Below are 24,727 nucleotides of genomic sequence, written 5' to 3' on the forward strand. Positions count from 1 at the left end.
TCATGTTAACTTGCATTTCCTTAATGGCAGATGATGTTAAATATTTTTTCATGTGCATATTTGCCATTTGTATATCTTGTTTATCGAAGTGTCTCTTCATGTCTGTATGACTTTGCCAGGGCTCCCATAACAGAATGCTACAAACTGGGTGACTTAAACAATGGAAAATTTTTTTCTCCACAATTTTGGAGGCTAGAAGTCCAAGATCAAGTTTCTTCTGAGGTCTCTCTCCTTAGCTTGCAGATGGCTGCGTTCTCATACTCTTACATGATCTCTTTATGTATCCAAATTTTCTCCTTTTTAAAAAGACAGTAATCACATTGGATTAGGGCCCACCCAATGGCCTCATGTTAATTTAATCACCTCTTTAAAGGCCCTAGCTCCAAATACAGTCTGTTCTGAGGTACAGGGGTTAGAGCTTCAACATATGAGTTTTGGGGGTATACGTTTCAGCCGATAATAGTGTCTTTTGCCTATTTCCTAGTTGATTATTTATTTTACTGTCAAGTTATGAGAGCTGTTTATGTATCTTAGGCACTAGTACTTTGTTGTGATTTGCAATTATTTTCTCCCAGTCTGTAGCTTGTCTTTTCAGCCTTTGTATTAGTCTGTTCTCACACTGCTAATAAAAACATACCCAAGACCAGGTAATTTATAAAGGAAGGAGGTTAAATTGACTCTCAGTTACACATGGCTGGGGAGGCCTCACAATCATGGCAGAAGGCAAGGAGGAGCAAAGTCACGTCTTACATGGTGATAGGCAAAAAAGTGTGTGCAGGGGAACTCACATTTATAAAACTATCAGGTCTTGTGAGATTACTCACTATCTCACTAGAATAGCATGAGAAAGACCCACTTCCATGATTCAATTACGTCCTACCGGTTCTCTCCCATGACAGGTGGGAATTATGGGAACTACAATTCGAGATGAGATTTGGGTGGGGACACAGCCAAACCACATCAGCCTCATAACAGAGTCTTTCTCAGAGCAAGAGTTTTAATTTTGATGAAGTCTATTTGACCAATTTTTCTTTTTATGAATTGTGCTTTTCGTGTCAAGTCTGAGTTTTCTTTGCCTAGCCTGAGATCCCAAAGATTGTCTTCTATTTTTTTAAGTTTATAATTTTGCTTTTAACATTCAAGTTCATGATTAATTTTGAGTTATTTTTTGTATAAAGTGTGAAAATTAAGGTTGAGCTTCTTTTTTCTTTTTTTTGCCTATGGATATCCAGCTGCTCTAGTAACATTTCTTCCATTGAATTGCTTTTACATTGTTGTAAAAAATCAGTTGAGCATATTTGTCGTTTTTATTTCTGGGTCTTCTGTTTCATTGATTTATGTATCTATCCCTCAGCCAATACTACACAGTCTTGATTACTATAGCTATATAATAGGTCTTGAAGTTTAGTAGTTTGCTGCTTCTCACTTTATTCATCTCTTTCAAAATAGTTTTAGCTATTTGTTTTCTTTTACTAACTATGTAAATTTTAGGTTTAACTTGTCTATTGTCTACTTGCTGGGATTCTGATATTAAATTTATATGTCAGTTGGAGAATTGACAGTTTTTACCATGTTAAAATTTCCAGTCCGTCATTATGGCATGCCTCCTTATTTATTTAGATATTCTTTGACTTCTTTTATTGGTGTTTTGTAGTTTCCAGCATAAAAGATACTGTACATGTTTGGTTACACTAATTTCTGTCTCCTCATGCCCACTTAAGGATACCTCTCCAGCAGTTCTCTACACTTAACATCATTAGTTTTGGCTCTACCAGATCATTTCTGTTAGTGATAATTTCTCTCATCTTAGAAAACAAAAGCAAAATAAAAAACTTTATTTTTCTTTGATTCCATGTCACTTCTGGCTACTAGCCCAACTTCTTTGTAGTAAAATTCTTAAAAAGTTTTCTGTACTTGCTGTTCCCAGTTCCTTTTCTCCCATCTTTTCTTAAGTCAACTGCAGTCTAACATGTGCTCCACTTTCAAAGTAATGTGACCTCTGTATTGTTAAATCTAATGATTACTTGCAGTCTTCATTCTTCCTGACTTTTCAATAGCATTGATGTAGTTGATCTCTCTTTGATCAACTTCTTCACTTTTCTTCAGGGAAATACAAATCAAACAAGATAAAATTTGGTAGCCATTGGATCTCCCCAAATTAAGAAGTCTGATAAATCCAAGTATAGTGAAAGAGAACTCACACATTGCTAGTGAGAGCGTAAATTGTTACTACTACCTTGAAAGATAGTTGAAGATACTCATAAGTTCTATTAATACTAATATGTACTTACTCTAGAGAAACTTTCACAGATGAGACCCGTATAAGATTGTTCATTGCAATATGGTTTGTAGTAGCAAAAAGTGTAAGTGACTTGTATTTCATTTATTTATTTGTTTGTTTGTTTGTTGACTCTTTTATTATACTTTAAGTTCTAGGGTACATGTGCACAACGTGCAGGTTTGTTACATACGTATACATGTGCCATGTTGATGTGCTGCACCCATTAACTCGTCATTTACATTAGGTATATCTCCTAATGCTATCCCTCTCCACTCCCCCCACGACTTGTATTTTAATAGGTGCTTTGTTTTGAATGTCTCCCCTAAAACTCATGTTGAAATTTAATTGCCATTGTGATGGTATTAAGATGTGGGACTGCTGAGAGGTGATTAGGCTAAGAGGGCTCTGCCTTCATGAATGGATTAATGTCCTTATCAAGAGAGTGAGTTTGTTATTCGAGAGTGGGTTGTTCTAAAAGCGAGTTTAGTCCTCTCTTGTTTGCTCTCTCATGCTCTCTTGCCCTTGCACCTTCCACCATGGGATGATGCAGCAAGAAGGGCCTTGCCAGATGTGGGCCCCTTCACCTTGGACTGCTCAGCCTTCAGAACTGTAAGAAATACTTTATTTTCTTTACAAATTACCCAGTCCGTAGTATTCTATTATAGCAACACAAAGTGGACTAAGACAGTAGGAGAATATATCTGACTTATTCATGTAATGTAATACCATTTAGCAATGACATTGAATAAAGTAGAGCTACATGTATCAGCACAGATAAATCTCAAAAATGTAATGTTAACTGAAAAATTCTAGGTGTGATAGGATAAGTACTGTATGATGTATTTGTATAACTGAGTGTTAAGTGGGTCTTTTTTTGTCACCTTAGCATTTTTCCTGGAGCCTAAAGCTAAGGATAGTAACTGATAAAGGTTCCCTGCGTTATAAAGAGATGGTGTTGAATTTGTTGGCAAGTGGCCATGATTTGTTCTGGAACTTTAGCACCTCCAGCCTATACAAGATAAAAAAAGAATTTAATGTGAGGAAGGATTCTTTGAAGAGATATCAGCTCAAAATGGAGTGCTGTAGTTTTTATATTATCTTCCCAGTGGGTGAAAAACAATTTCTCTGAGAGATTTGGGGACTTTTCAGGAAGGAAGATGGTCCTTTAGCTGGATGCCTGCTGGGTTGCAGAAAATAGTTAGGCCTCCTCTCTGGAATGTTACCTGAGTAAAGTGTTAGAGAATTCTTGGGAAAAGTGTGATTTGGGTCTCCTGGAATTATGGAAGACCCAGAGACTGGGGCCTGCTGCTGCATTCCTGGAGAAGAATAAATGTAACAGATATATAAAATAGCTTCACAGTGGAGAAGCTGGAAGAGAGGACTTTCGCTATGTGTCTGGTGATGTTGAATCAAGAGCGTTTCCTTTGGGCCAGGCAAACACTTCAGAGGCTGTTCAGTCTAGTGCCATCTTGAAAGAAACTTAACAAAGAAAGTTGCCTCCTCAGCAGACACAACCTCAGGTATGTGCCACTGGAGTAGGAGCTGAGGAAGAGTTTTAAGAATTGTGCTGGAGAATGTTTCGTTTGTACCAGAGAATGTTACAGAGGGAAGTCTTGTCAGAGAAAGTCAGAACTGGACAGTGACTGAAGTGGTAAACAGCAGATTTCATTCAGGAACCTTGCAATAGTGGAAAAGATACCTCAGTATAGAACTGGACTGAATTCCAAATACAGCAAGGACAGGTGGGGATTTATAGTCAACAAGCAGAATGAGGGGTGTTAGCAGATGGAAAATTACCAAGAGAAGACATCAAGGGCAGGGTATTCTTGCTAAAACAACTTAACAGAATTCCCCACCCTCAGTATCTGATGACCTTGGCCTGCCTGGTCAAGCAGGCCAAGGTCATCAGATACTGAGGGTGGGGAATTCTCTCTAATTGACTTAGCAGAATTCTTACAAAAATTGGGATATGCAGGCCCCCAAATGGCAAGGGCCAACATTGAGGCCTAGTTGAGAAGAGGGCTCAGAGGAGCCTGACTAAAGTTTGGTCAAGTAGAAAGTTAGTCCCCACAGGGTGAATTTCAGATCTCTCAAAATGTCCTACAAGAGAGACCCCAAGGTTAGGCGTCTCCCATGATTGAGGGTATTTGATAGCTAAGAGAAAACTACAAAGCTCCAGCCATGTGTGTGAGTCTGTTGTCACACCGCTATAAAGAAATACCCGAGACTGGGTGATTTATAAAGGAAAGATATTTAATTGAGTCACAGTGCCACATGGCTGGGGAGGCCTCAGGAAACTTGCAATCATAGTGGAAGGGGAAGCAGGCATGTCTTATGTGGTGGCAGGAAAGAGGAGAGGGGTACATGAAGGAGGAACTGTCGAACGCTTATGAAACCATCAGATCTCATGAGAACTCATTATCATGAGAACAACATGGTGGAAACTGCCCCCATAATCCAGTCACCTCCCGTCAGGTGCTTCCCTCAATACCTGGGGAATACAATTCAAGATGAGATTTGGATGGGGACACGGAGCCAAACCGTATCACCATGGAATACAGATTTTATCTCTTCTCACTTCTCCACTCTTATTTTCATCCGTTAGTAGGCACAATAATGGTTTCCCAAAGATATCAGGTCCTAATCTCTGGAACCTATAAATGTTACCTTATCAGGAAAAAGAGTTTTTACAGAGATAATTAAGTATCTTGAGATGGAGGGATTATTTTGGTTAGCTGAGCCCTAAATGTAATCACATATATCCATGTAAGAAGGAGGTGGAGGGAGATTTGAACATATACACAGAGGAGAAGGCAATGTAAAAACAGTGGAGAGAGATTTGAAAATGTTGGCCTTAATTATGCCAGTACGCAAGAGGGGTAGAAGAGGCAAGGAACAGATTCTCCCTTAGAGCCTCTGGAGGGAGCAGAGTGTGTGGCCCTGCTGACATTTTGACATTAGCCTAGTGATGATTTTGGACTTCTGATCTCCAGAACTGTAAGATAATGAATTCGTGTTGTTTTAAACCACTAAGTTTGTGGTAATTTATTAGAGCAATACTAAACTAGCACATATACCACCATACAATATATACAGGTTTCAAAAAGTTCATGGAAAATGTGTATTATGAAAAATCTGTATGTGGATTTCAAATTTTTTTTGCAGCAAAATAAACTTTTAACTAACTTGTTGTAACATGTCTAAACCAGATCTAGTTTGAGGCATTAAGAAGGATAAGACATCAGTTTGAAAAGAGCCCTTGTCAGAGCAACATGAATTCTACTAAAATCGAAACAAGAACAAACATCATATTTATGGTGAAGCTCGGGTAGAAGATGGTGAAATCATTGATGCTTTGTGAAAGTTTATGAGGACAATGCCCCAAACAAATCAGCAGTATATAAATGGATAACTTGTTTTAAGAAAGGATAAGATGATGTTGAAGATGAAGCCAGCAGCAGCAGACCATCGACGTCAATTTGTGAGGAAAAAATTCATCTTGTTCATGCCCTAATTGAACAGGGTGGAGGATTAACAGCAGAAACAAGAAGCAACACCAGAGACATCTCAACTGGTTCAGCTTATACGATTCTGACTGAAGAGGTTGAGCCAACTTTCCACAAGATGGGTGCCAAAACCCTTGCATACATACTGGCTGCAGACAAGAGCAGAGTTTTTAATCAAGATCCTGAAGCATTTATTTGAAGAATTGTAACAGGAGATGAACATGTCTTTACCAGTATGATCCTGAAGACAAAGCACAATCAAAGCAGTGGCTACCAGTGGTCTACTCAAAGCAAAAGCAAAAAGTCAGGAGTAAAGGTTGTGGTAACAGAATTTTGGATGCTCAAGGCATTTTGCTTGTTTATTTTCTGGAGTGCCAAAGAATGACAACATCTGCTTCTTATGAGAAGGCTAGCCAAAGCTTTAGCAGAGAAAATGCCTGGGAAAGCTTTACCAGAGAGTCCTTCTCTACTGTGACAATGCTCCTACTAATTTCTGTCATCAAAAAGGACAATTTTGGGAGTTTCAATGAGAAATCATCAGACATCCACCTTATAGTTCTGAATTAGCTCCTTCTAACTTCTTTTTGTTCCCTAATCTTAAAAAATCTTTAAAGGGCACCCATTTTTTTCAGGTAATAATGTGAAAAATATTGCATTGACGTGGTTAAATTCTCAGGACCTTCAGTTTTTTAGGGATAGACTAAATGTCTGATATCATTTACAAAAGTGTTTTGAACTTGATGGGGCTTTATTATGTTGAGAAGTGAAGTTTATATTTTTAATCTTTTGATTCCATTTTTTTCTACAAACTTTTTGAGGTCCCCTCATACGCCTCACCTTACGATGGGACCACATCCCCCTAAACTCATCATAAGTCAGAAATGCATTTAATACTCTGTTAAATCCATCATAAAGTTAAAAATTATAAGTTGAACCATTGTGAGTCCAGATACTTCTCTACTTATGATGGTGGTTATGTCCTGATAAACCCATTGTAAACTTGAAAAAATTATTGTCCACCATCCTTTGTCCTCTGTAATAATTTATTTGCATAGCACAGGGGAACACAAAATAGGTCATTTAACTGCCTGGGACAAAGAAGGCTATGGTGACTCTTGAATTGTTAATTGAATTGTAATTTGTAAAGGTTTGCCTGAGCCTGAGATGGGGTGTGTCTTTTAAGTAGAATAGCTAACATGAGCACAGAGATACTGAGGTTTTTAAAAGTACATGACTTCTTGGAATGACTGGTGTACGTAAATGTGTAGGATGTGTAGAAGGGAACGCTGGGTACTAAAGCTGGAAAAAGCAAATTGGGACCACTTCATGAAGGATTTTGTATGATTGCTGAAATGTACTCTGTTTACCCTATATGTATGATTTTAAGGATTTTAAATAAGGGAGTGATAGGGACAGTAATATGGGTAGACCATTTGTGAGAATATTAATACAGAGGAAGGGATGGATTTGTTTTGAGAAAAGAAGGATTGTGACTTGGTGAATATTTGAAGCTGTGGGATAAAGAATCAAGGGGGAATAAATTTTCTTTTTTTTTTTCTTTTTTGAAGAGCTGGGGTCTTGCTCTGTTGCCCAGGAGTGCAGTGGTGTGATCACAGTTTACTGTAGGCTCAAGTGATCCTCCCATCACAGCCTCCTGAGTCGCTGGGATTACAGGTGCATGCCATCAAGCCCAGCTAATTTTTTTATTTTTATTTTTATTTATTTATTTTTGAGACAGAGTCTTGCTCTGTCATCCAGTCTGTGTTGCAGTGGCACGATCTTGGCTCACTACAACCTCTTCTGGGTTGAAGTGAATCACTTGCCTCAGCCCACTGAGTAGCTGGGATTACAGGCACACCTGCCACCACGCCTGGCTAAATTTTTGTATTTTTAGCTGAGATGTGGTTTTACCATGTTGGTCACATTGGTCTTGAACTCCTAAACTCAAGCAATCCACCCACCATGGCCTCCCAAAGTGCTGGGATTACAGGCGTGAACCACTGTGCCTGGCCTTTTAAATTTTTATTTTTAGAGACAGAGTCTCACTATGTTCCTCAGACTGGTCTCAAACTCCTGGCTCATGTGATCCTTCCTCATCAGCCTCATGAGTTGTGGGGATTATAAGTATGTACCACTGCACCAAGCTGAATGTTTCTGGCTTGGACATTTTGATAGTTAGAAATGCCTTCTAGTAAATAGCACAGGAAAGACAGAAGTATAAATTGTGGAAATGGTGGAAAGGAAAAAAAAATCTTTAGATGATCTATTAAAATTGTATATCTAATTCTGTTACTTCCTTCCTCAAAACTCCCTGATTGGTCTCGGTTGCCTGCTGAACTAGATGCCTAAATGTCTTTGTTTATTCTCAAAGATGGGGTTTTTGCACTTCTCTTCTAAGAGATAGTTTACACTACTTTTTAGGATTTTCAGCTATGTTTCTTTGCCATTCAAATTACATTTTGGTAATTACATTTAAATAATTTACACATGCACTTGATGCAAACATTTAAAAAACCAAAATAAAACAACTTAAATTAAAATACTTAGAAGGTGCTTTTTCCTTGGAATTTTCCAGAGTCATTTTATGTCTGCCCTAGTTTTCTGGGACCTAGTGAAAATGTGGCCACGATTTGAGTGTAGGCTGCTGATAAGAACAGTTGGCTTGTGGTGGAGAAGGGAGGTCAAGGGGAAGAGTAAAGGTCACTTTCATAATATTATCAACTAGGAGATACATAAAAATAATACTAGTCGTAATCTTTACAGGATGAAATTGATAATCTCAAATGAAATATTAAATTGGCCATATTCTATAATGTAAGAGCCTGTTGGCATTTTTATGCCCAATCAAGTGGGCATATTAATCCATATACAGTGTTATGTATTCCCTGGAATATATTTGAATAAGGATGATTGAACAACTTTATAATGAAGAAACACTAAATACATTGAGTATTAAAAATGGAGGAAAAATAATATGGAAATAAGGAAGTATTCTCATTTTACTTTTCCAATATTGCATTTGATGTTTTTGCCAATGGCATCGGCCATGGAGTGAAAACACACACACACACTCTCTCTCTCGCGCGCGCGCATGCAGGAGAGTTGATAGTACTTGTATTCTTACAATATTCAAAGATATCTAAAATCAGAGATGATAGTTTAACATCGTGGCTGCATATAAGATAAATCTGTGAACATTAGTAGTAAAACCGTATACTAGTTATAACCAGCTTCAAAATACAATGAAAATGATTTATATAGATCCATTTCCCAAATTTATATAGATTCATTTATCCATTTAGTTGTTTATCAAACTAAATGACTCTCAGAATCATGTTAGTCTGGATAAGCTATGTTTTGCTGCAGTAACAACCTTAAATTTCAGTGGCTTAGCTGAGCGTGGTGGTGTGCACCTGTAGTACCAGCTACTCAGGAGGCTGAGACAGGAGGATTGCTTGAGCCCAGGAGTTCGAGGCTGTAGTGGGTGATGATCACGTCTGTGCATAGCCACCATACTCTAGCCTGGACAACATGGTGAGACCCTGTCCCTTAAAAAAATGTTAGTAGTTTATGCTACACATACATTGTGGGTTGGATAGTAGCTATTCTATCCAGTGATTATCTCTACTCTCGAGAAGATTGCCAGTCTCCTTGGCAGTTGGAGAGAAAGACTGGGGAATTGCATATTGGCTCTTAAACTTGTTCTCTGAAAGCAATAGACCCTTTTTATTCATATTCCATTGGTTAAGATCACATGGTCCATCACTTGGGCACACTTACCTTTCAAAGGGCCAAGGGTGTACAGTTCGACCTTGTGCCTGAGAAGAGAAATGAAAATATTTCATGAATAGCACTAATAATTGTAGCAGTATTGAAATATAAAAATGAAAACCAAAAAAGCACAAGGAAAAGATTAATACATGTGGCTATAAAGGGTATAATCTCTGAATTATATTGAAAGCATAAATGAACAGTTCTAAACATGGAACAGACGTCTTTAGATCAGTATGAAAAAGATTAATATTTAATCTTATATATATATATAAAAGTCTAATTCAAATATATTAAGCAAATTTCAGGAGTCAAGTACAATAAAATGACCAAAAGATATGAACAGGTAATTCCCAAAAGATGAAATAGGATAGGAAAATATATTTAAAGTTGCATTTGCAAGTCCTTTTTTTTTTTTTTTTTGAGACCGAGTTTCGGTCTTGTTGTCCAGGCTAGAGTGCAGTGGCACAATCTCTGCTCACCGCAACCTCCGCCTCCTGGGTTCAAGTGATTCTCCTGCCTCAGCCTCCTGAGTAGCTGGGATTACAGACATGAGCCACTACGCCCAGCTAATTTTGTATTTTTAGTAGAGATGGTATTTCTCCATGTTGGTCAGGCTGGTCTCAAGCTCCTGACCTCAGGTGATCTGCCCACCTTGGCCTCCCAAAGTGCTGGGATTACAGGCATGAGCCACTGCGCCCAGCAAGTCTTTCTTACTCTATTTAAGTAGTGGAGAATTTAAAAATAATACCCAGTACTAGTGAGTTTATGGAGAAATAGTTAATCATGTATTGCTGTTCAGATTATAATTCTTTTGCAAAACAATTTAGATACCATGTTAAGAACCATAAAAATATTCATACCCTTTAATTTAAGAATCCGTCTCTAGGAGTTTACCCCAGTTAAAATGAAGAAATATTAAATGAGTTAAAGTATTTTTCAGTAGTGAGGAAAAATTCATCCATTTATTCTTTCATTTAAGGAGACCAGTATTATTTGTGCTAGGCTCTGTCCTAAGCACTGGGCATACACAAATGATTAAGATAGGATTCCCACCCTGCATAGCTTAAAGTTTAATGGTGAAGAGAATGTTAGGGGAAGACAGAGAAGAAGAATGCCTAAAATACACAATCTCAGCTCAGTTAGGACATGTAAGAATAACCTAAAAATGTTCAGCAATTGGGAAATGTTTCAGAACATTTTGATACATTGGTATATGCAGTGGTATATATTGGTATATGCAGAGTGACTAACGGTTCAAAGCAGTACTTATAAAAACTATATGTAATGGCATAAAGAAACATAAAAGGGGAGAATATTACGGGTGTGAGTACTATGATTACAGACTATGTAAAAATACATAAACATTTGGGGAAATAAAGATTGTAAAGGAGTGTCGAAAGAAATCTGAAACAAATAAGGTTAGATTAAAAACAATAGTTCCCCCTTAAAACACATAACTTCAGTCTAGTAATGAGAAAAAAAAAAATCAAGGAAATCCAGTTGAGGGTCGTTCTACAAAATACCTGACTAGTTATTCTCAAAACTGTCAAGGTCATCAAAAACAAGGAAAGTCTGAGAGGCGTCACAGCCAAGAGTAACCTAGGGAGCCATGAGAACTGCGTGTAAGGTGGTATCCTGGATGGGATCCTGGAACAAAAGGGACATTAGACAAAAACTAATGAACTCTGCTCGAAGTATGGACTTAGTTAATAATAGTGTATCAATATTGGTTCTTTAAAGGTAATGTATCATACTGTTAGCTGTTGATAATAGGGGAAACAGCGTGGGGAATATGAGAACTACTCTCGACATTGTTTTTGTAAATCTAGAACTCTTATACAAAATGAAGCTTATTTGTAAAGAGATAGGAAGAGGAGAGAAACACATGCATATAGGCATGTGCTTAAGTGTTCGTCAGGCTGGGTGCGGCGGAGCACACCTGTAATCCCATTGGGAGACCGAGGTGGGTGGATCACTTGAGGTCAGGAGTTTGAGACCAGCCTGGCCAACATGGTGAAACCCCGTCTCTACTAAAAATACAAAAATTAGCTGAGCTTGGTGGCACTCATCTGTAGTCCCAGCTACTCTGGAGACTGAGGCAGGAGAGTCAGTTGAACCCAGGAGGTGGAGGTTGCAGCGAGCCAAGATAATACCACTGCACTTCAGCCTGGGTGACAGAGCGAGACTCTATCTATCTCTAAATAAATGAATAAATAAATATTCATCAGATGTCCGTGGAAAGACATTACAATACACTACATACAATACAATACATATATTGTTACACATACATGTATAGATAAGGATTAATGTTAGAAGGAAATGAAGTGAAAACCATTATTTAAGGAAGCTAAGATTGATGAATATTTTCCCAAATGTTTTCCTAAATCAGTTTTGTTCAGTCTTTCGTGAAAGACAGTTCATCACAAAGATAAATACCTTATGTTCTCACCCATACATGAAAGCTAAAGAAGTTAATCTCAGAAGTAGAGAGTAGAATAGTGGTTACTAGAGGCAGGAAAGAGGAGGAGGGGGATAAAGGTTGGTTAATGGATATAAAAGTACAGCTAGTTAGGAGGAATAAGTCCTAGTGTTCTATAGTACTACAGAGTGACTAATTAACAATTTATTGTATATTTTCAAATTTAGAAGCACAGATTTTGAATGTTCCCAACACAAAGAAATGATCAATTTTGAGGTGATGGATATGCTGATTATCCTGTTTTGGTCATTGTACATTGTATACATATTTTGAAATATCACACTGTATCCCATAAATATGTACAATTATTATGTGTCAATTAAAAGTAATAAAAGCCGAGAAAACATGGTGTTTCAGGTAGGTTGTAAGAGTCTGTCTTGAGTATAGTGCCATCTGCTGGTACTGTTAACTAATTACATTTTAGAAGAGTTATTTTACGATTTTGTAGGGGAAACTGGTTTTTCTTGCCATTTGTTGTTCACTTGGTTATGTATTTTTATGCTTACGCCCTCTTTTTATTATAAACAATAAGCATTCCTTTAAAAATCCTTATGATATCCCTATAATTTAGAAGAAATCACTACCTTAGGTTTTCCTATGTTGCCAATTTCCCACCCCCCCCCCATTTCTATGGCTGTAGCAAAATGCCTTTATTTTGCAAATGTAATTTGGGGTGAAATAATTTTCTTAAAAGGAGCTTTATATGTTTGCTTTTGTTTGTTTTATTGTTTGTTTATTTATTTTTTGAGACGGAGTCTCGCTCTGTCGCTCAGGTTGGAGTGCAGTGCAGTGGCGCGATCTCGGCTGACTGCAAGCTCCGTCTCCCGGGTTCACACCATTCTCCTGCCTTAGCCTCCAGAGTAGCTGGGACTACAGGCACGAGCCACCACGCCTGGCTAATTTTTTTGTATTTTTAGTAGAGACGGGGTTTCACCATGTTAGCCAGGATGGTCTCAATCTCTTGACCTCGTGATCCGCCCGCCTCGGCCTCCCAGAGTGCTGGGAGTACCGGCGTGAGCCACCGCGCCTGAGAAAGCCTAGAGATCGAGTCTCGTCATGTTGATTTCTCTTAGCCGCAGTGTTTTATCACAGCTCAGCTTGTCCCAGTGCTTCCCATTCCTGTCTACTATTCCTGTCTATTGTCTGCTACCTATAGTAGCAGATTTTGGAGGTAATTTCTCTTCTTCCAGTTCTCTTCAAAGCCATGGCTATTAAAACAAACAAACAAAAAGCCTATGACTATCAAGTAGATAATGTTAAGAATCTTCCAAGTGGCTATAATTTTTTAAAATATATGAAATCATTGTATGTTCCCCTTAGAACTTGGAGAGTGTCTAATCTAGAAGTTTCAGAACTTTTTTTTTTTTAGAAAGCAGCTAAACCTTTAATTGAATAAATCTTGTATAAAGCTGCATGTCCTGGGGTCGTACATAAGCAAACCCAAACCCAATTCAATGAAAACAGTGACATGAAACTTAAGTCTCTCTAGAGACTTTATCAGTTGGAAATCCTCAACTAACCTCTAACTTAGGACCTTCTACTGAATCATGATCCAATAAGGCAAATGCATAGCTAGTATGGCTAATCAAGTAATTGCTTTGCTTCCAGGTTCAGCCTGTAGAAACCCTGTGCTCATGCTCTGAAGCTGAGCTCTCTGAACCTCTTCTGGTTTAGTGTTGTCAGATTCATGAGTTGTCCTTTGCTCAGATAAACTATGCTAAATTTAATTTGCTTAAAGTTTTTAATACCCAGTATCTAAAAACAAATAACGAAGTGCTTTGTTTAAGATGGGAATGAGGCTGAGTGCAGTGGCTCACGTCTGTAATTCCAGCACTTTGGGAGGCCAAAGTGGCGGATCACATGAGGCCAGGAGTTTGAGACCAGCCTGGCCAACATGGTGAAACCCTGTCTCTACTAAAAATACAAAAATTAGCCAGGCATGGTGGTGTACGCCTGTAGTCTCAGCTACTCAGGAGGCTGAGGCAGGAGAATCGATTGTACCTGGGAGGCGGAGGTTGCAGTGAGCTGACATCATGCCACTGCACTCCAGCCTGGGTGACAGAGTGAAGCTCTGCCTCAAAAGAAGGGAATGAATGTGTGGAGTGTGAAATCTCTGAGCTCTTCCACTCTTACCTTGAGGCACCTTAGAGGAACTTTTTGCTTATTTTATTCATCCCTTTTTACAAAGGAGAGATCTGTACCCTATAGCAGTTAATTGACTTGCTAGGTGTACCCTAGGTAGGGGAGTGGCAGACTTTCAGTTCATTAGCCTCTCAGTCAAGGATTTTTTTTCTGTTATACGAAGCTGCTTCTGATGGAATTACTGTATTCTTAAAAGTTACAATGACCCATATATATATTTTAAAATTAATCTTGCTTTTCTTGGTAGAGATAGCAATTAAACTGCTTCTTGGTTTCCATTAACATTGAGGAAAAAGTACAGGATTTTAAAGAATTGAATTAACTAAATATTTGTATGTTGAAAATATATTTAATATATAATAGCAAATTTTTAACTTAAAATTATTATCTACATTTGTTAGATAAGCTTATTTATATGAACATGTTAAAAATATGTTTTTAAATTAGAACTGTTACTCCTAGGCCTATTGATAGTTGTGGTTATCTTGATAGAGTGTTGTCATTTGTCACATTGACAAGGTACTAGTCCTAGAGATAAACCAGTATCCAGTCTGTTTAAAAGTGAGAAACAAAGTTCTTTATTACAAAATTTGGTAATACAGCAGGTTGGAGATTTTCTTATACACCTTTTCTTTAGTGAGTATAGCTCTGCCGCTCTAGAATTATTCGAGATATGTTTAGTTAAAGGCATCTTTTAAAAAATCAGATACCTTTTACTAAAGAAATAAAAACAACCTTATAGGTGGCACAAAGCAGATACTGATATTGGTTAATTTTAATATGTTACTGGAAAAAAAGTCTAATTTCCAGTAACATTTGTAAGCTCACATTTGGCAATGTCAGTGAAACAAACTGAGAATACAATTTAATCATTATGTACAGTAAGTGAGGTCTCTGGGCATGATAATAAAATTAAAGTTAACTTGAAAACTTTATGATAGTAATTCTCAGAAAGATACTTATTTTTATTCTATTAATATTATTTGTATGTCAAAGCAATGCATTTGTCCATAGTAAAAAAGAATAGCATTTTGCCGTAGCACATTTTCAAATTCAAAGTTGTTTCAAGTTATGTTATTACCTTTTGGATATTATGTTGTCCTCATCTGTGTTTTTACTTATTATTGGAAGGCTCTTGCTTATAATATTTGACTTATTTTTCTTCCCTACTTTGTCTTTCCATTCTGGATTGGAAGTCCTTCAGGATGACAGGCTATATTCTGTATACATGCACAGTGATGCTCTGAGCCATAGTGGAGCCTGGTGCAAAAGGAAGAGTTAGTGATTCTGATGCTGTCTCTGTTTTAAAATGTTGATGTTTGGTTCGTGTGTGTGTGTTGCATTGGTTTTGTTTTAAAAATATTCCATTAAAATGTTGTTGTTTTTGTTGTTGATCTTGATTACTGAGTTTTTTGACACTCTCTTTAACATTGCACATGTCTTACCCTGTCCTTGGTGGGGTCCCGGTGTTCACTGTAGAGAGCTTTATGTATAACAGGCTCTCAATACATGTTTTGTTGGTTATATTATTCCATTCTCCCTGAAAGCTGTGATAAAGTTTTTATTCTTTTTCAGGTATCTTACAGCCATATAGATGTCAAAGTAGAAGGTTAAAAAAATTATTTTCCCTGTGGTTGGAGAGACTAGAATCAGAAAAGAAAATTTAGAAATAAGAAAGTCTTACTGGCTTAGAAGTATTTTTCTTTACTCCACTGAATATAGAGCATAGACAGATTGAAAACTGGAATTCTGTGGATAAATTAAATAGAAAAGATTTAAAGAAATTAAATGGATAGGTCTTATGTATTGGCTTGCTTTGTTAGTTATTCAGAACATTGTATGTACTCAAAATACTAAGCCTACTTAAGCTATTCTATTTTAATGGAGTTTGAGAATAACCTCTTAAAAAATCATCTAGTGAACTATCTGCAGTATATTGTGAATCTTGGCTTAAGAATGATGTATATTTCCTTTCTTCTACTAATGTGGATATATAATTATTCCTGAGGTATTTTAACATTGGCTATAGCATTTTGATAAGGAACTAAGCATTTACTTGCTGAAAGATTATATGCTAAGCAGAATTTGTTTGTGTGAAACTTTTAAATTCCTTTTCATTGAAAATATTCAGATTGATAGTCTTCTAAATTTATGGTTCAAACGAATGAGTTTTAGAACTTCCCACACTATTTGAATGGCTAGAGTAAGCTAAATAGCTTTTTCCTCTAGTAAAATACTCTTAACTTTGTATGATTAAGTATCAGTGGAAGGTGGTTTATCAGAGGCGAGAGAGCATGTAGTGTTCTAAGGATTTCTTTCCAAATATTTTATGATTTTTCCTTTTATTTATATTTACACATATGTTTGTGAAAAATATCAGAAACACAGCAGTTTCAACAGATGTTATTGGAGCTGAACAAACTCGTTTTTCTGTTTTTATATAAAAGAAACAATTGTATTTTTGTGCTATGTTATATTGGGGAAATTGACTGTATATAGCAAATTTTGTATTTTTGATAGAAAATTACAGCATGTAAGCTTTGAATGGATGTAATATTCTTTGAAACTGTCATACATTTTTATGTAAATTAAATCTTACATGTATAGATTTTTATATAAAACCTTTTTAAAAGGATATTGACATTTTTAGGCCTATTCAAGCAGATTTACTTTTATCAGCACTGCTCCGTTCCTTAATCATTTAATGGTAGCTGGGCGCATGAAAGAGTTTTAGGAAAGGTGGTATCTGAGAATAATAGAAAAACAATATCCATAGGTTCCTTCCTTTAGGTCCTTAGAGTTTATTTGAGGAATAGAGTAGTGCATGTGATGAAGGTTTTAAAAGTAGAGTGTTAGAGCTGTGGGTCATACTAGAATAATAGAAAAATTGGTCAGAGAGAATGAGTTGATTTGATGATGAGGTAAGAGAGTTCTATGGAGCTAAAGATTAACCTCAGTTGCTAAGTTGTTACTTGTTTCTGATCTTACAGATTTTTTTTAGCTTGAGAATGTGTAAAATGGGTAGATCTCTTTGAACAAGCTTTTTCCCCAAAGAGCGTAGACTTGGCCACACACACACGGTGGCTCCTACCTGTAATCTCAGCACTTTGGGAGGCTGAGACGGGCGGATCACGAGGTCAGGAGATCCACACCATCCTGGCTAACATGGTGAAACCCTGTCTCAACTAAAAATACAAAAATTTAGCCGGGTGTGGTGGCACACGCCTGTAGTCTCAGCTACTGAGGAGGCTGAGGCAGGAGAATCGCTTGAACCCGGGAGGCGGAGGTTGTAGTGAACTGAGATTGCATTACTGCACTCCAGCCTGGGCGACAGAGTGAGACTCCATCTCAAAAAAAAAAAATAAATAAGTAAATAAAAGAGTATAGACTTTAGAATAAGGTAAACTTAATTATTTCAGTAATTAGCATTTCTCAAACAACAAAAAGCACTACTATAACATATATAAATATTTTCTGTACCTCATTTTTCAATTCTTGCCTGTGTGTGATTTTCTTTTTAACAGGAAATCAAACCCCAAAGCCATTATAACCATGGATATGGTGAACCTCTTGGACGGAAAACTCATATTGATGATTACAGCACATGGGACATAGTCAAGGCTACACAGTAAGGTTTTTGTTGTAGTTGTTTTCTTTGGCATGTATATTTCAAGTGAAATATGAATCTGAATAACAGTCCTATTACCTTGGGAAAAACATCCGTATATCTCAATTAAAAAATTAGTTTATGGGCCGGGTGTGGTGGCTCACACCTGTAATCTCAGCACTCTGGGAGGACAAGGAGGGTGGATCACCTGAGGTCAGGAGTTTGAGACCACCCTGACCAACATGGTGAAACCCCATTTCTACTAAAAATATAAAAATTGGCCGGGCATGGTGGCGGATGCCCTATAATCCCAGCTACTTGGGAGGGTGAGGCAGGAGAATCGCTTGAACTCAGGAGGTAGAGGTTGCAGTGAGCTGAGATTGTGCATTCCAGCCTGGGCAACAAGAGTGAAACTCTGTCTCACAAAAAAAACAAAAAGAAAAGAAAATTTAGTTTATTTCCCATTGGTTAATTGAATGTGTCTGTTTGCTTTTGGTACTTGCTGATCTTTCCAGAAGTATGTTATTAGGCCCTAAGAATATTAAGGTTAGTTATGGTGAATTGGAAAATTTTGTTAGAATTAAAGCACTTTAAATGGAAAACATTAGTGTGCATCCAATATTCTGCCCCCGCAACCAGGTACACAGATTAGAAATAAGACGTAGTTAATGTCATATTTACTTATTTATTTAACCTAGGAAAATATCACAGAGTTTTCTAAAATATCATCAAAATACCGTATTATCAGTCTTTGAGGAAGGGAAAGGAAAAGGATAAATCTGACTTTTTATAATGCAAATTATATGGAAGTTGAAATAACAACAGTTATTTTCATCTGCAAAGAGGAGAAACTAGTTCATAGGTTCTTGAGCTTTAAGAATTGTCTGAAATTGGACAGATGTGGAAGTTCATGCCTATAATCCTAACACTTTGGGAGGCCAGTGTGGGAAGATCACTTGAGATCAGGAGTTTGAGACCAGCTTGGGCAACAGAATGAGACCCTGTCTCTAAAAAAAAAAAAAAAAAAAAAAAAAAAAAAAAAAAAAAATAGGGCATTGTATTAGTCCGTTCTCTCACTCCTATAAAGAAATACTGAGACTGGATAATTTATGAAGAAAAGAGATTTAATTGGCTCATGACTCTGCAGGCTGTACAGGAAGCATAGTGGCTTCTGCTTCTGAGGCGTCTTCAGGAAACTTTACAATCATGGCGGGAGGTGAAGGGGAAGCGGGTACATCTTACATGGCTGGAGCAGGAGGAAGAGAGAGTGGGGAGAGAGTGGGGAGGAGGTATTGCACATTTCCGAACAGCCAGATCTCATGAGAACTCTCACAAGAACAGTACCAAAGGGATGGTGCCAAACCATCCATGAAGGATCCACCCCTGTGATCCAATCACCTCTCACCAGGCCCCATCTCCAACATTGGGGATTACAATTGAACATAAGATTTGGGTGGGGACATAGATCCAAACCATGTCAGGCATGATGGCGTACTCCTGTGGTCCCAGCTACTCAGAAGGCTGAGGTGGGAAGACTGCTTGTGCCTGGGAGTTTGAGGCTACAGTGAGATATGGTCATGCCAGTACACTCCAGCCTGGGCGAAAGAGTGAGACCCCCATCTCAAAAAAAAAAAAACAAAACAAAACAAGCAAAAAAAGAATTGTCTGAAGTTCATTGCATCCCACAGAATTATTAGTCATATTTGCTTAGGGTGTGTATTTTTCTTGGTCTTTCTGATCATCTGCATATTTTCCTCAAGAAGAAACCTTTTTTTTTTTTTTTGAGACGGAGTCTCACTCTGTCGCCCGGGCTGGAGTGCAGTGGCCGGATCTCAGCTCACTGCAAGCTCTGCCTCCCGGGTTTACGCCATTCTCCTGCCTCAGCCTCCCGAGTAGCTGGGACTACAGGCGCCCGCCACCTCGCCCGTCTAGTTTTTTGTATTTTTTAGTAGAGACGGAGTTTCACTCAAGAAGAAATCTTAAACTGGGATCTGTTATGCCAGTAGGTCAACTAAGACAGACAATATTTTTTATTTGTATTGTGAAATTATGAAATAACTCTTTCCTAGTATAAAGACTTGGTGTGCTTTTGGTCTTTAATATTCATTCTGTATAGTGCTGGAAACCTTAACACTACTCAGTGCAAACCAAATCTCAGAATAATGTGACCTTTATTACAACTTGCTAAGAAAGTGTGAATTACTTAACATTCTTACCTGGGCTCTGGGAGGAGCTTCAGACTTCCCTGAATGCCTTGGAATTATGTACAGAATTTTGTGTGTTGGAGCATGTTTCTGGGTAGAGTCCGTGACTTTCATTACATTTTTAAAGAGGTCTGTGATCCCCAAAAAGATTAAAAATGATTGATCTGAACAATTTGATTCTAAGGTGATCTCATCCTTTGCGTGGGTTTTGAGTGCAACAACATAGAGAAATCCAGTGACAGCTGTAAAGATTGTGTTTCTGTTTTCTTTTGTAGGTTTGTTTGTTTTTAGGTTTAAATAGATTATCTTATCTAAATACAGGTTGAGTATCCCTTATTCAAAGTACTTGGTACCAGAAGTGTTTTGGATTTTGGATTTTTTAGGATTTCGGAATATTTGCACATACACAATGAAAAATCTTTGGGGTGGGACTCAAGTCTAAACTTGTTTATTTATTTTTCATATACACATAGCCTGAAGGTGCTTTTATAGAATGTTTTTTATGTTTTATGCACCTGTCACATGAGGTCATCTGTGGTATCATGTGCTCAAAAAGTTAAGGATTTTGGAATATTTCATGTTTTGGATTTTTGAATTAGAGATGCCCAACCTGTGGGTTTTTATTAGAATGACACATGTAATCTTGATTTTTCTACACAGAAAGCAACAACAAAAACTAGACAAACAAAACCCCAAAATTTGTGTCTTTAGAATGTAGTTTATTTTGTTCGTAGTCTTCCCTTTTCCACTTGATATTTGCTTAGAAATTGTTAATTATTTACAGTGGGAGGAAGAGGCACAGTACTACATTTTGATACATAAGTTGAATTCAGTTTTAAAAATATGTGAGTCCAGGCCGGGCACGGTTTCCTTAAGTTCTGTGTTTCCTTACTTGTGTCTACTTGTTGCATCCATTTTTGAGAGTTGGGGTATTAAAGCCTCTAGCTCTTGCTGTGAAACTGTCTGTTTCTCTCTTCAGTTCTGTCAATTTTTGCTTCATATATTTTAATGATGTTATTAGGGTAAATGTTCAATGCTTTTAATTTATAATTGTTGTATCTTCTTGCTGAATGGAACCTTTTATTGATATGTAATGTTTTTGTTTGTCTTTTGTAACCATTCTTGATTTAAAGTTTATTTTCTGATATTAGTGTAGCCACTCTTGCTCTGGTAACTATTTGCATGGAATTTCTTTTTTCATACTTTCATTTCCAACTCATTTGCCTTTGGATCTAAAGTGTGTCTGTTGCAGATAGCATATAGTTGGGTCTGTTTTACCCGTCTATTCTGCCAAACTGTCTTTGGGTTGGAGAGTTTAATCCATTTACATTTAAAGTAATTACTAATAAAGAGGGACTTCTGTCATTTTGCCATTTGTTTTCTTTCTTTTTTTTTTTTTTGAGACAGAGTCTTGCTTTGTCGCCCAGGCTGGCGTGCTGTGGCGCAGTCTTGGCTCACTGCAATCTCCACCTTCTGAGTTCAAGCAATTCTCCTGCCTCAGCCTCCTAAGTAGCTGGAATTACAGGCATGCACCACCATGCCCAGCTAATTTTTGTATTTTTAGTAGAGACGGGGTTTCACCATGTTGATCAGGCTGGTCTCAAACTCCTGACCTTGTGATCCGCCTGCCTCAGCCTCCCAAAGGGCTGGGATTACAGGCGCGAACCTCTGCGCCTGGCCGCCATTTGTTTTCTATATGCCATATAGCTTTTTTCCTTCTCATTTCCTACATTACTGAATGTTTTGTGTTTAGTTCAATTTTTGTAGTGAAATGTTTAAGTTTCTTTCTCATTCCTTTTGTGTATATCCTGTAGTTACTTTTCTTTGCAGATACTATGGATATTACACTTAACATCCTAAAGTTATAACACTCATTTGAATTTATGTTATTGAATTTATACAGATTAATTCCAATAACCTAATAAACTGTGCTCCTTTACAGCCTCATCTATATGCTTTTTAGTTGTTGATGTCACAGAACTACATATGTATACGTTGTATTTCGAAAAGACATAAAGTAATAATTATTTTAAATGCATTGGTCTCTAAAATTATATAGAAACAATATGTAGACACACAGACCAAAATTACAATAATACTAGTGTTTAATAGTTTTTAAATTAATAGTCTCTTAAATCATGTAGAAAACAAAAAAGTAGAGTTACAAATTATTGTTATGTCTTGCTAGGTTTTATAATTGTCCATGTATTGACTTGTATTGAGATCTTTATTTTTTTGTATGGCTTAGAGTTGCTGTCTTAGTGTCCCTTAATTTCACCCAGCAGGTCTCCTTTGATCATTTCTTGCAGGGCAGGTCCAGTGGTAACAGATTCTCTCAGTCATTATTTGGGAATGTCTTAGTTTCTCCCCCACTTTTGAAGGACAGTTTTGCTGAATACAGGACTTTTGATTGGCATTGATTTTCTTTTAGCGCTTTAGATATGTCAGCCTGTTACCTTCTGGCCTCCAAAGTTTCTGATGAGAAATCTGCTGATAATCTTATTGAGGATCCTTGTATGTGACCAGTTGCTTCTCTCTTGTTCCTTTCAAGATTCTCTCTTTGTCTTTGTCTTTCAAAAGTTTGATTATAATATGTTTCAGTGTGGGTGTCTTGGAGTTCCTTTTACATTGACTTCATTGATGTTTATATTCAAATTTAGGAAGTTTTCAGCTATTATTTTTTTGAAGTATTCTCTCTGTCCCTTTCTCTCTGTCTGTCTCTCTTTTTCTGGAACTTCCACAATGTGTGTGGTGTTCTACTTGATGGTGTCCCACAGGTCCCTTAGACTATCTTCACTTTCCTTCGGTCTTTTTTCTTTCAGCTCCTCACACTTGATAGTAATTGCTATTGCTCTGTCTTCATGTTTGCTGACTCTTTCTTCTGTCTTTGAAGACATTTCTGTCTCATTTCTGTCTTTGAATCCATATAATGACTTCAGTTATTGTATGTTTTAGTTCTAGAATTTTTTCTGGTTTCTTTTTAGGTATTTTATCTTTTTATGAATACAGGTTCTACCAGCTTACATTGATTTGACTTTTCAGCTATACAATGGTGCAAAAGTGGTACACATTCAGTAGAAATCACGCTTCAAGTATGACCCATACAGCCATTCTTTTTTTTTTTTTCCACTTTCAGTGCAGTATTCAATAAATTACATGAGGCCAGGCACGGTGGGGCTCACACCTGTAATCCCAGCTCTTGGGAAGGCTGAGGTGGGCAGATGGGTTGAGCCCAGGAGTTCAAGACCAGCCTGAGCAACATAGTGAAACCGCATCTCTACTAAAAATACAAAAAAAGAGCCGAGTGTGGTGGTGCACACCTGTGGTCCCAGCTACTTGGGAGGCTGAAGTGGGAGGATTGCTTGAGCCCTGGGAGTGGAGATTACAGGGAGCCATGATTGCACCACTGCACTCCAGCCTCAGTGACAGAGTGAGACCCTGTCTCAATAAAAAAATTACATGAGATATTTATTATAAAACAGGCTTTGTCTTAGATGATTTTGTTCAAGTGTCATTGTCCTTTCCTGCATTGCAGAGGTCAGATCCCAGAGCTATCCCCTTGCTCTTTATAGGCAATATGAACCACTCGTCTTCCCTCTCTAGGGAAGGGGCAGAGTTCAGTAAGCCTGTGGGAGAATTCTCGACTTATACCCACATCATAAACGTCACTGATGAGGCAATGGTAATTATTCAGCTCTCCATATAGCCTGGGCTGATGTCTGGTGGTATGGTGGGAAAAGGAACCTCTGTAACTTGTTACCTTCCAGTTGGACCGGGACTTGTGCTTTAATCCAATTGGCCATTCCCTTCACCCTGGCATTCCATAAGATACCCAGAAATACAGATGGCCACCAGAACTGGAGAGATTTGAGAAATTCTTTTAAATCCCACTATATGTATGTCGACTTGATAGGAGTCCTTAGGGGTTGCATAATGAATTTAAGGCCCGAAACCAAATAGCTGCTGGGTTTGAATCAGCACTCTTCTGGTGGTCAGCTATAGGTAAGAATGTGAATTGGATTAACTCCATCTATTATAATCAACAGATTCATCAATTATACTTGGGATGCCCTCAAAGGGGTGACTAGCTAGTTAGATACCACCAGCCGAATGGCCTGGAAAAACCGGCTTGCACTAGTCATGATACTAGCAGAAAAAAGAGTATATGTGTGATGCTGGGTGGGAAATGTACTTTTATTCCCAACAATAATGCCCCAGATGGGATCATCACAAAAGCTTTACAAGGTTTAATATCTCTAGCCAACGAGCTGGCAGAGAATGCTGGAATTGATGACCCATTTACAAGTTGGCTAGAAGATTGGTGTGGAAAATGGAAAGGCATGGTAGCTTCAGTCGTTACCTCTCTCAATTGTGACAGAAGTCTTAACAGCAGTGGGATGTTGTGTTATCCTTTGTGTGAGGGGACTAGCATAGAGATTAATTGAAACAGCTATTAATAAATGCCCGTGACTTACCAGCAAAATAACCTGCTACTATTAAAAACCAAATTAGACACTCTCTCCTATGAGGAAGATAGTAAATGACTTCTAGAGTGATTCACGGACCAGAAGGGTTCAAATGAAAATTAAACCAAAAGAATTAAGTAGAAAAGAGAAGGGACTTTGGGAGAAAACATTTTAAATGGTCCATTTTCAAGGCATGATAAATCTGAGCACTGGCCCCCAGCCTGCGAAGTAACAAATTACATGGCTCATGCACCTAGTAGGTCAC

The 24,727-nt window shown here is 37.7% G+C and overlaps 1 protein-coding gene across 3 annotated transcripts in view; it reads left to right on the forward strand.

The window, feature by feature from the left end:
- The window catches only part of ZDHHC17 (zinc finger DHHC-type palmitoyltransferase 17), an 88,650-nt gene that overhangs the window by 14,985 nt on the left and 48,938 nt on the right, over positions 1–24,727 (forward strand). For 2 of the 3 annotated variants that reach the window (XM_015152293.3, NM_001260892.1), the window contains 1 exon segment: positions 17,710–17,813. The exons of the other annotated variant lie outside the window; for it this stretch is intronic. In XM_015152293.3, the coding sequence (XP_015007779.1) occupies positions 17,710–17,813 (104 nt within the window). 3 annotated transcript variants of the gene reach the window in all.

This window comes from Macaca mulatta, chromosome 11 (assembly GCF_049350105.2).
Source record: "Macaca mulatta isolate MMU2019108-1 chromosome 11, T2T-MMU8v2.0, whole genome shotgun sequence".
Classification (NCBI taxonomy): Eukaryota; Metazoa; Chordata; class Mammalia; order Primates; family Cercopithecidae; genus Macaca; species Macaca mulatta.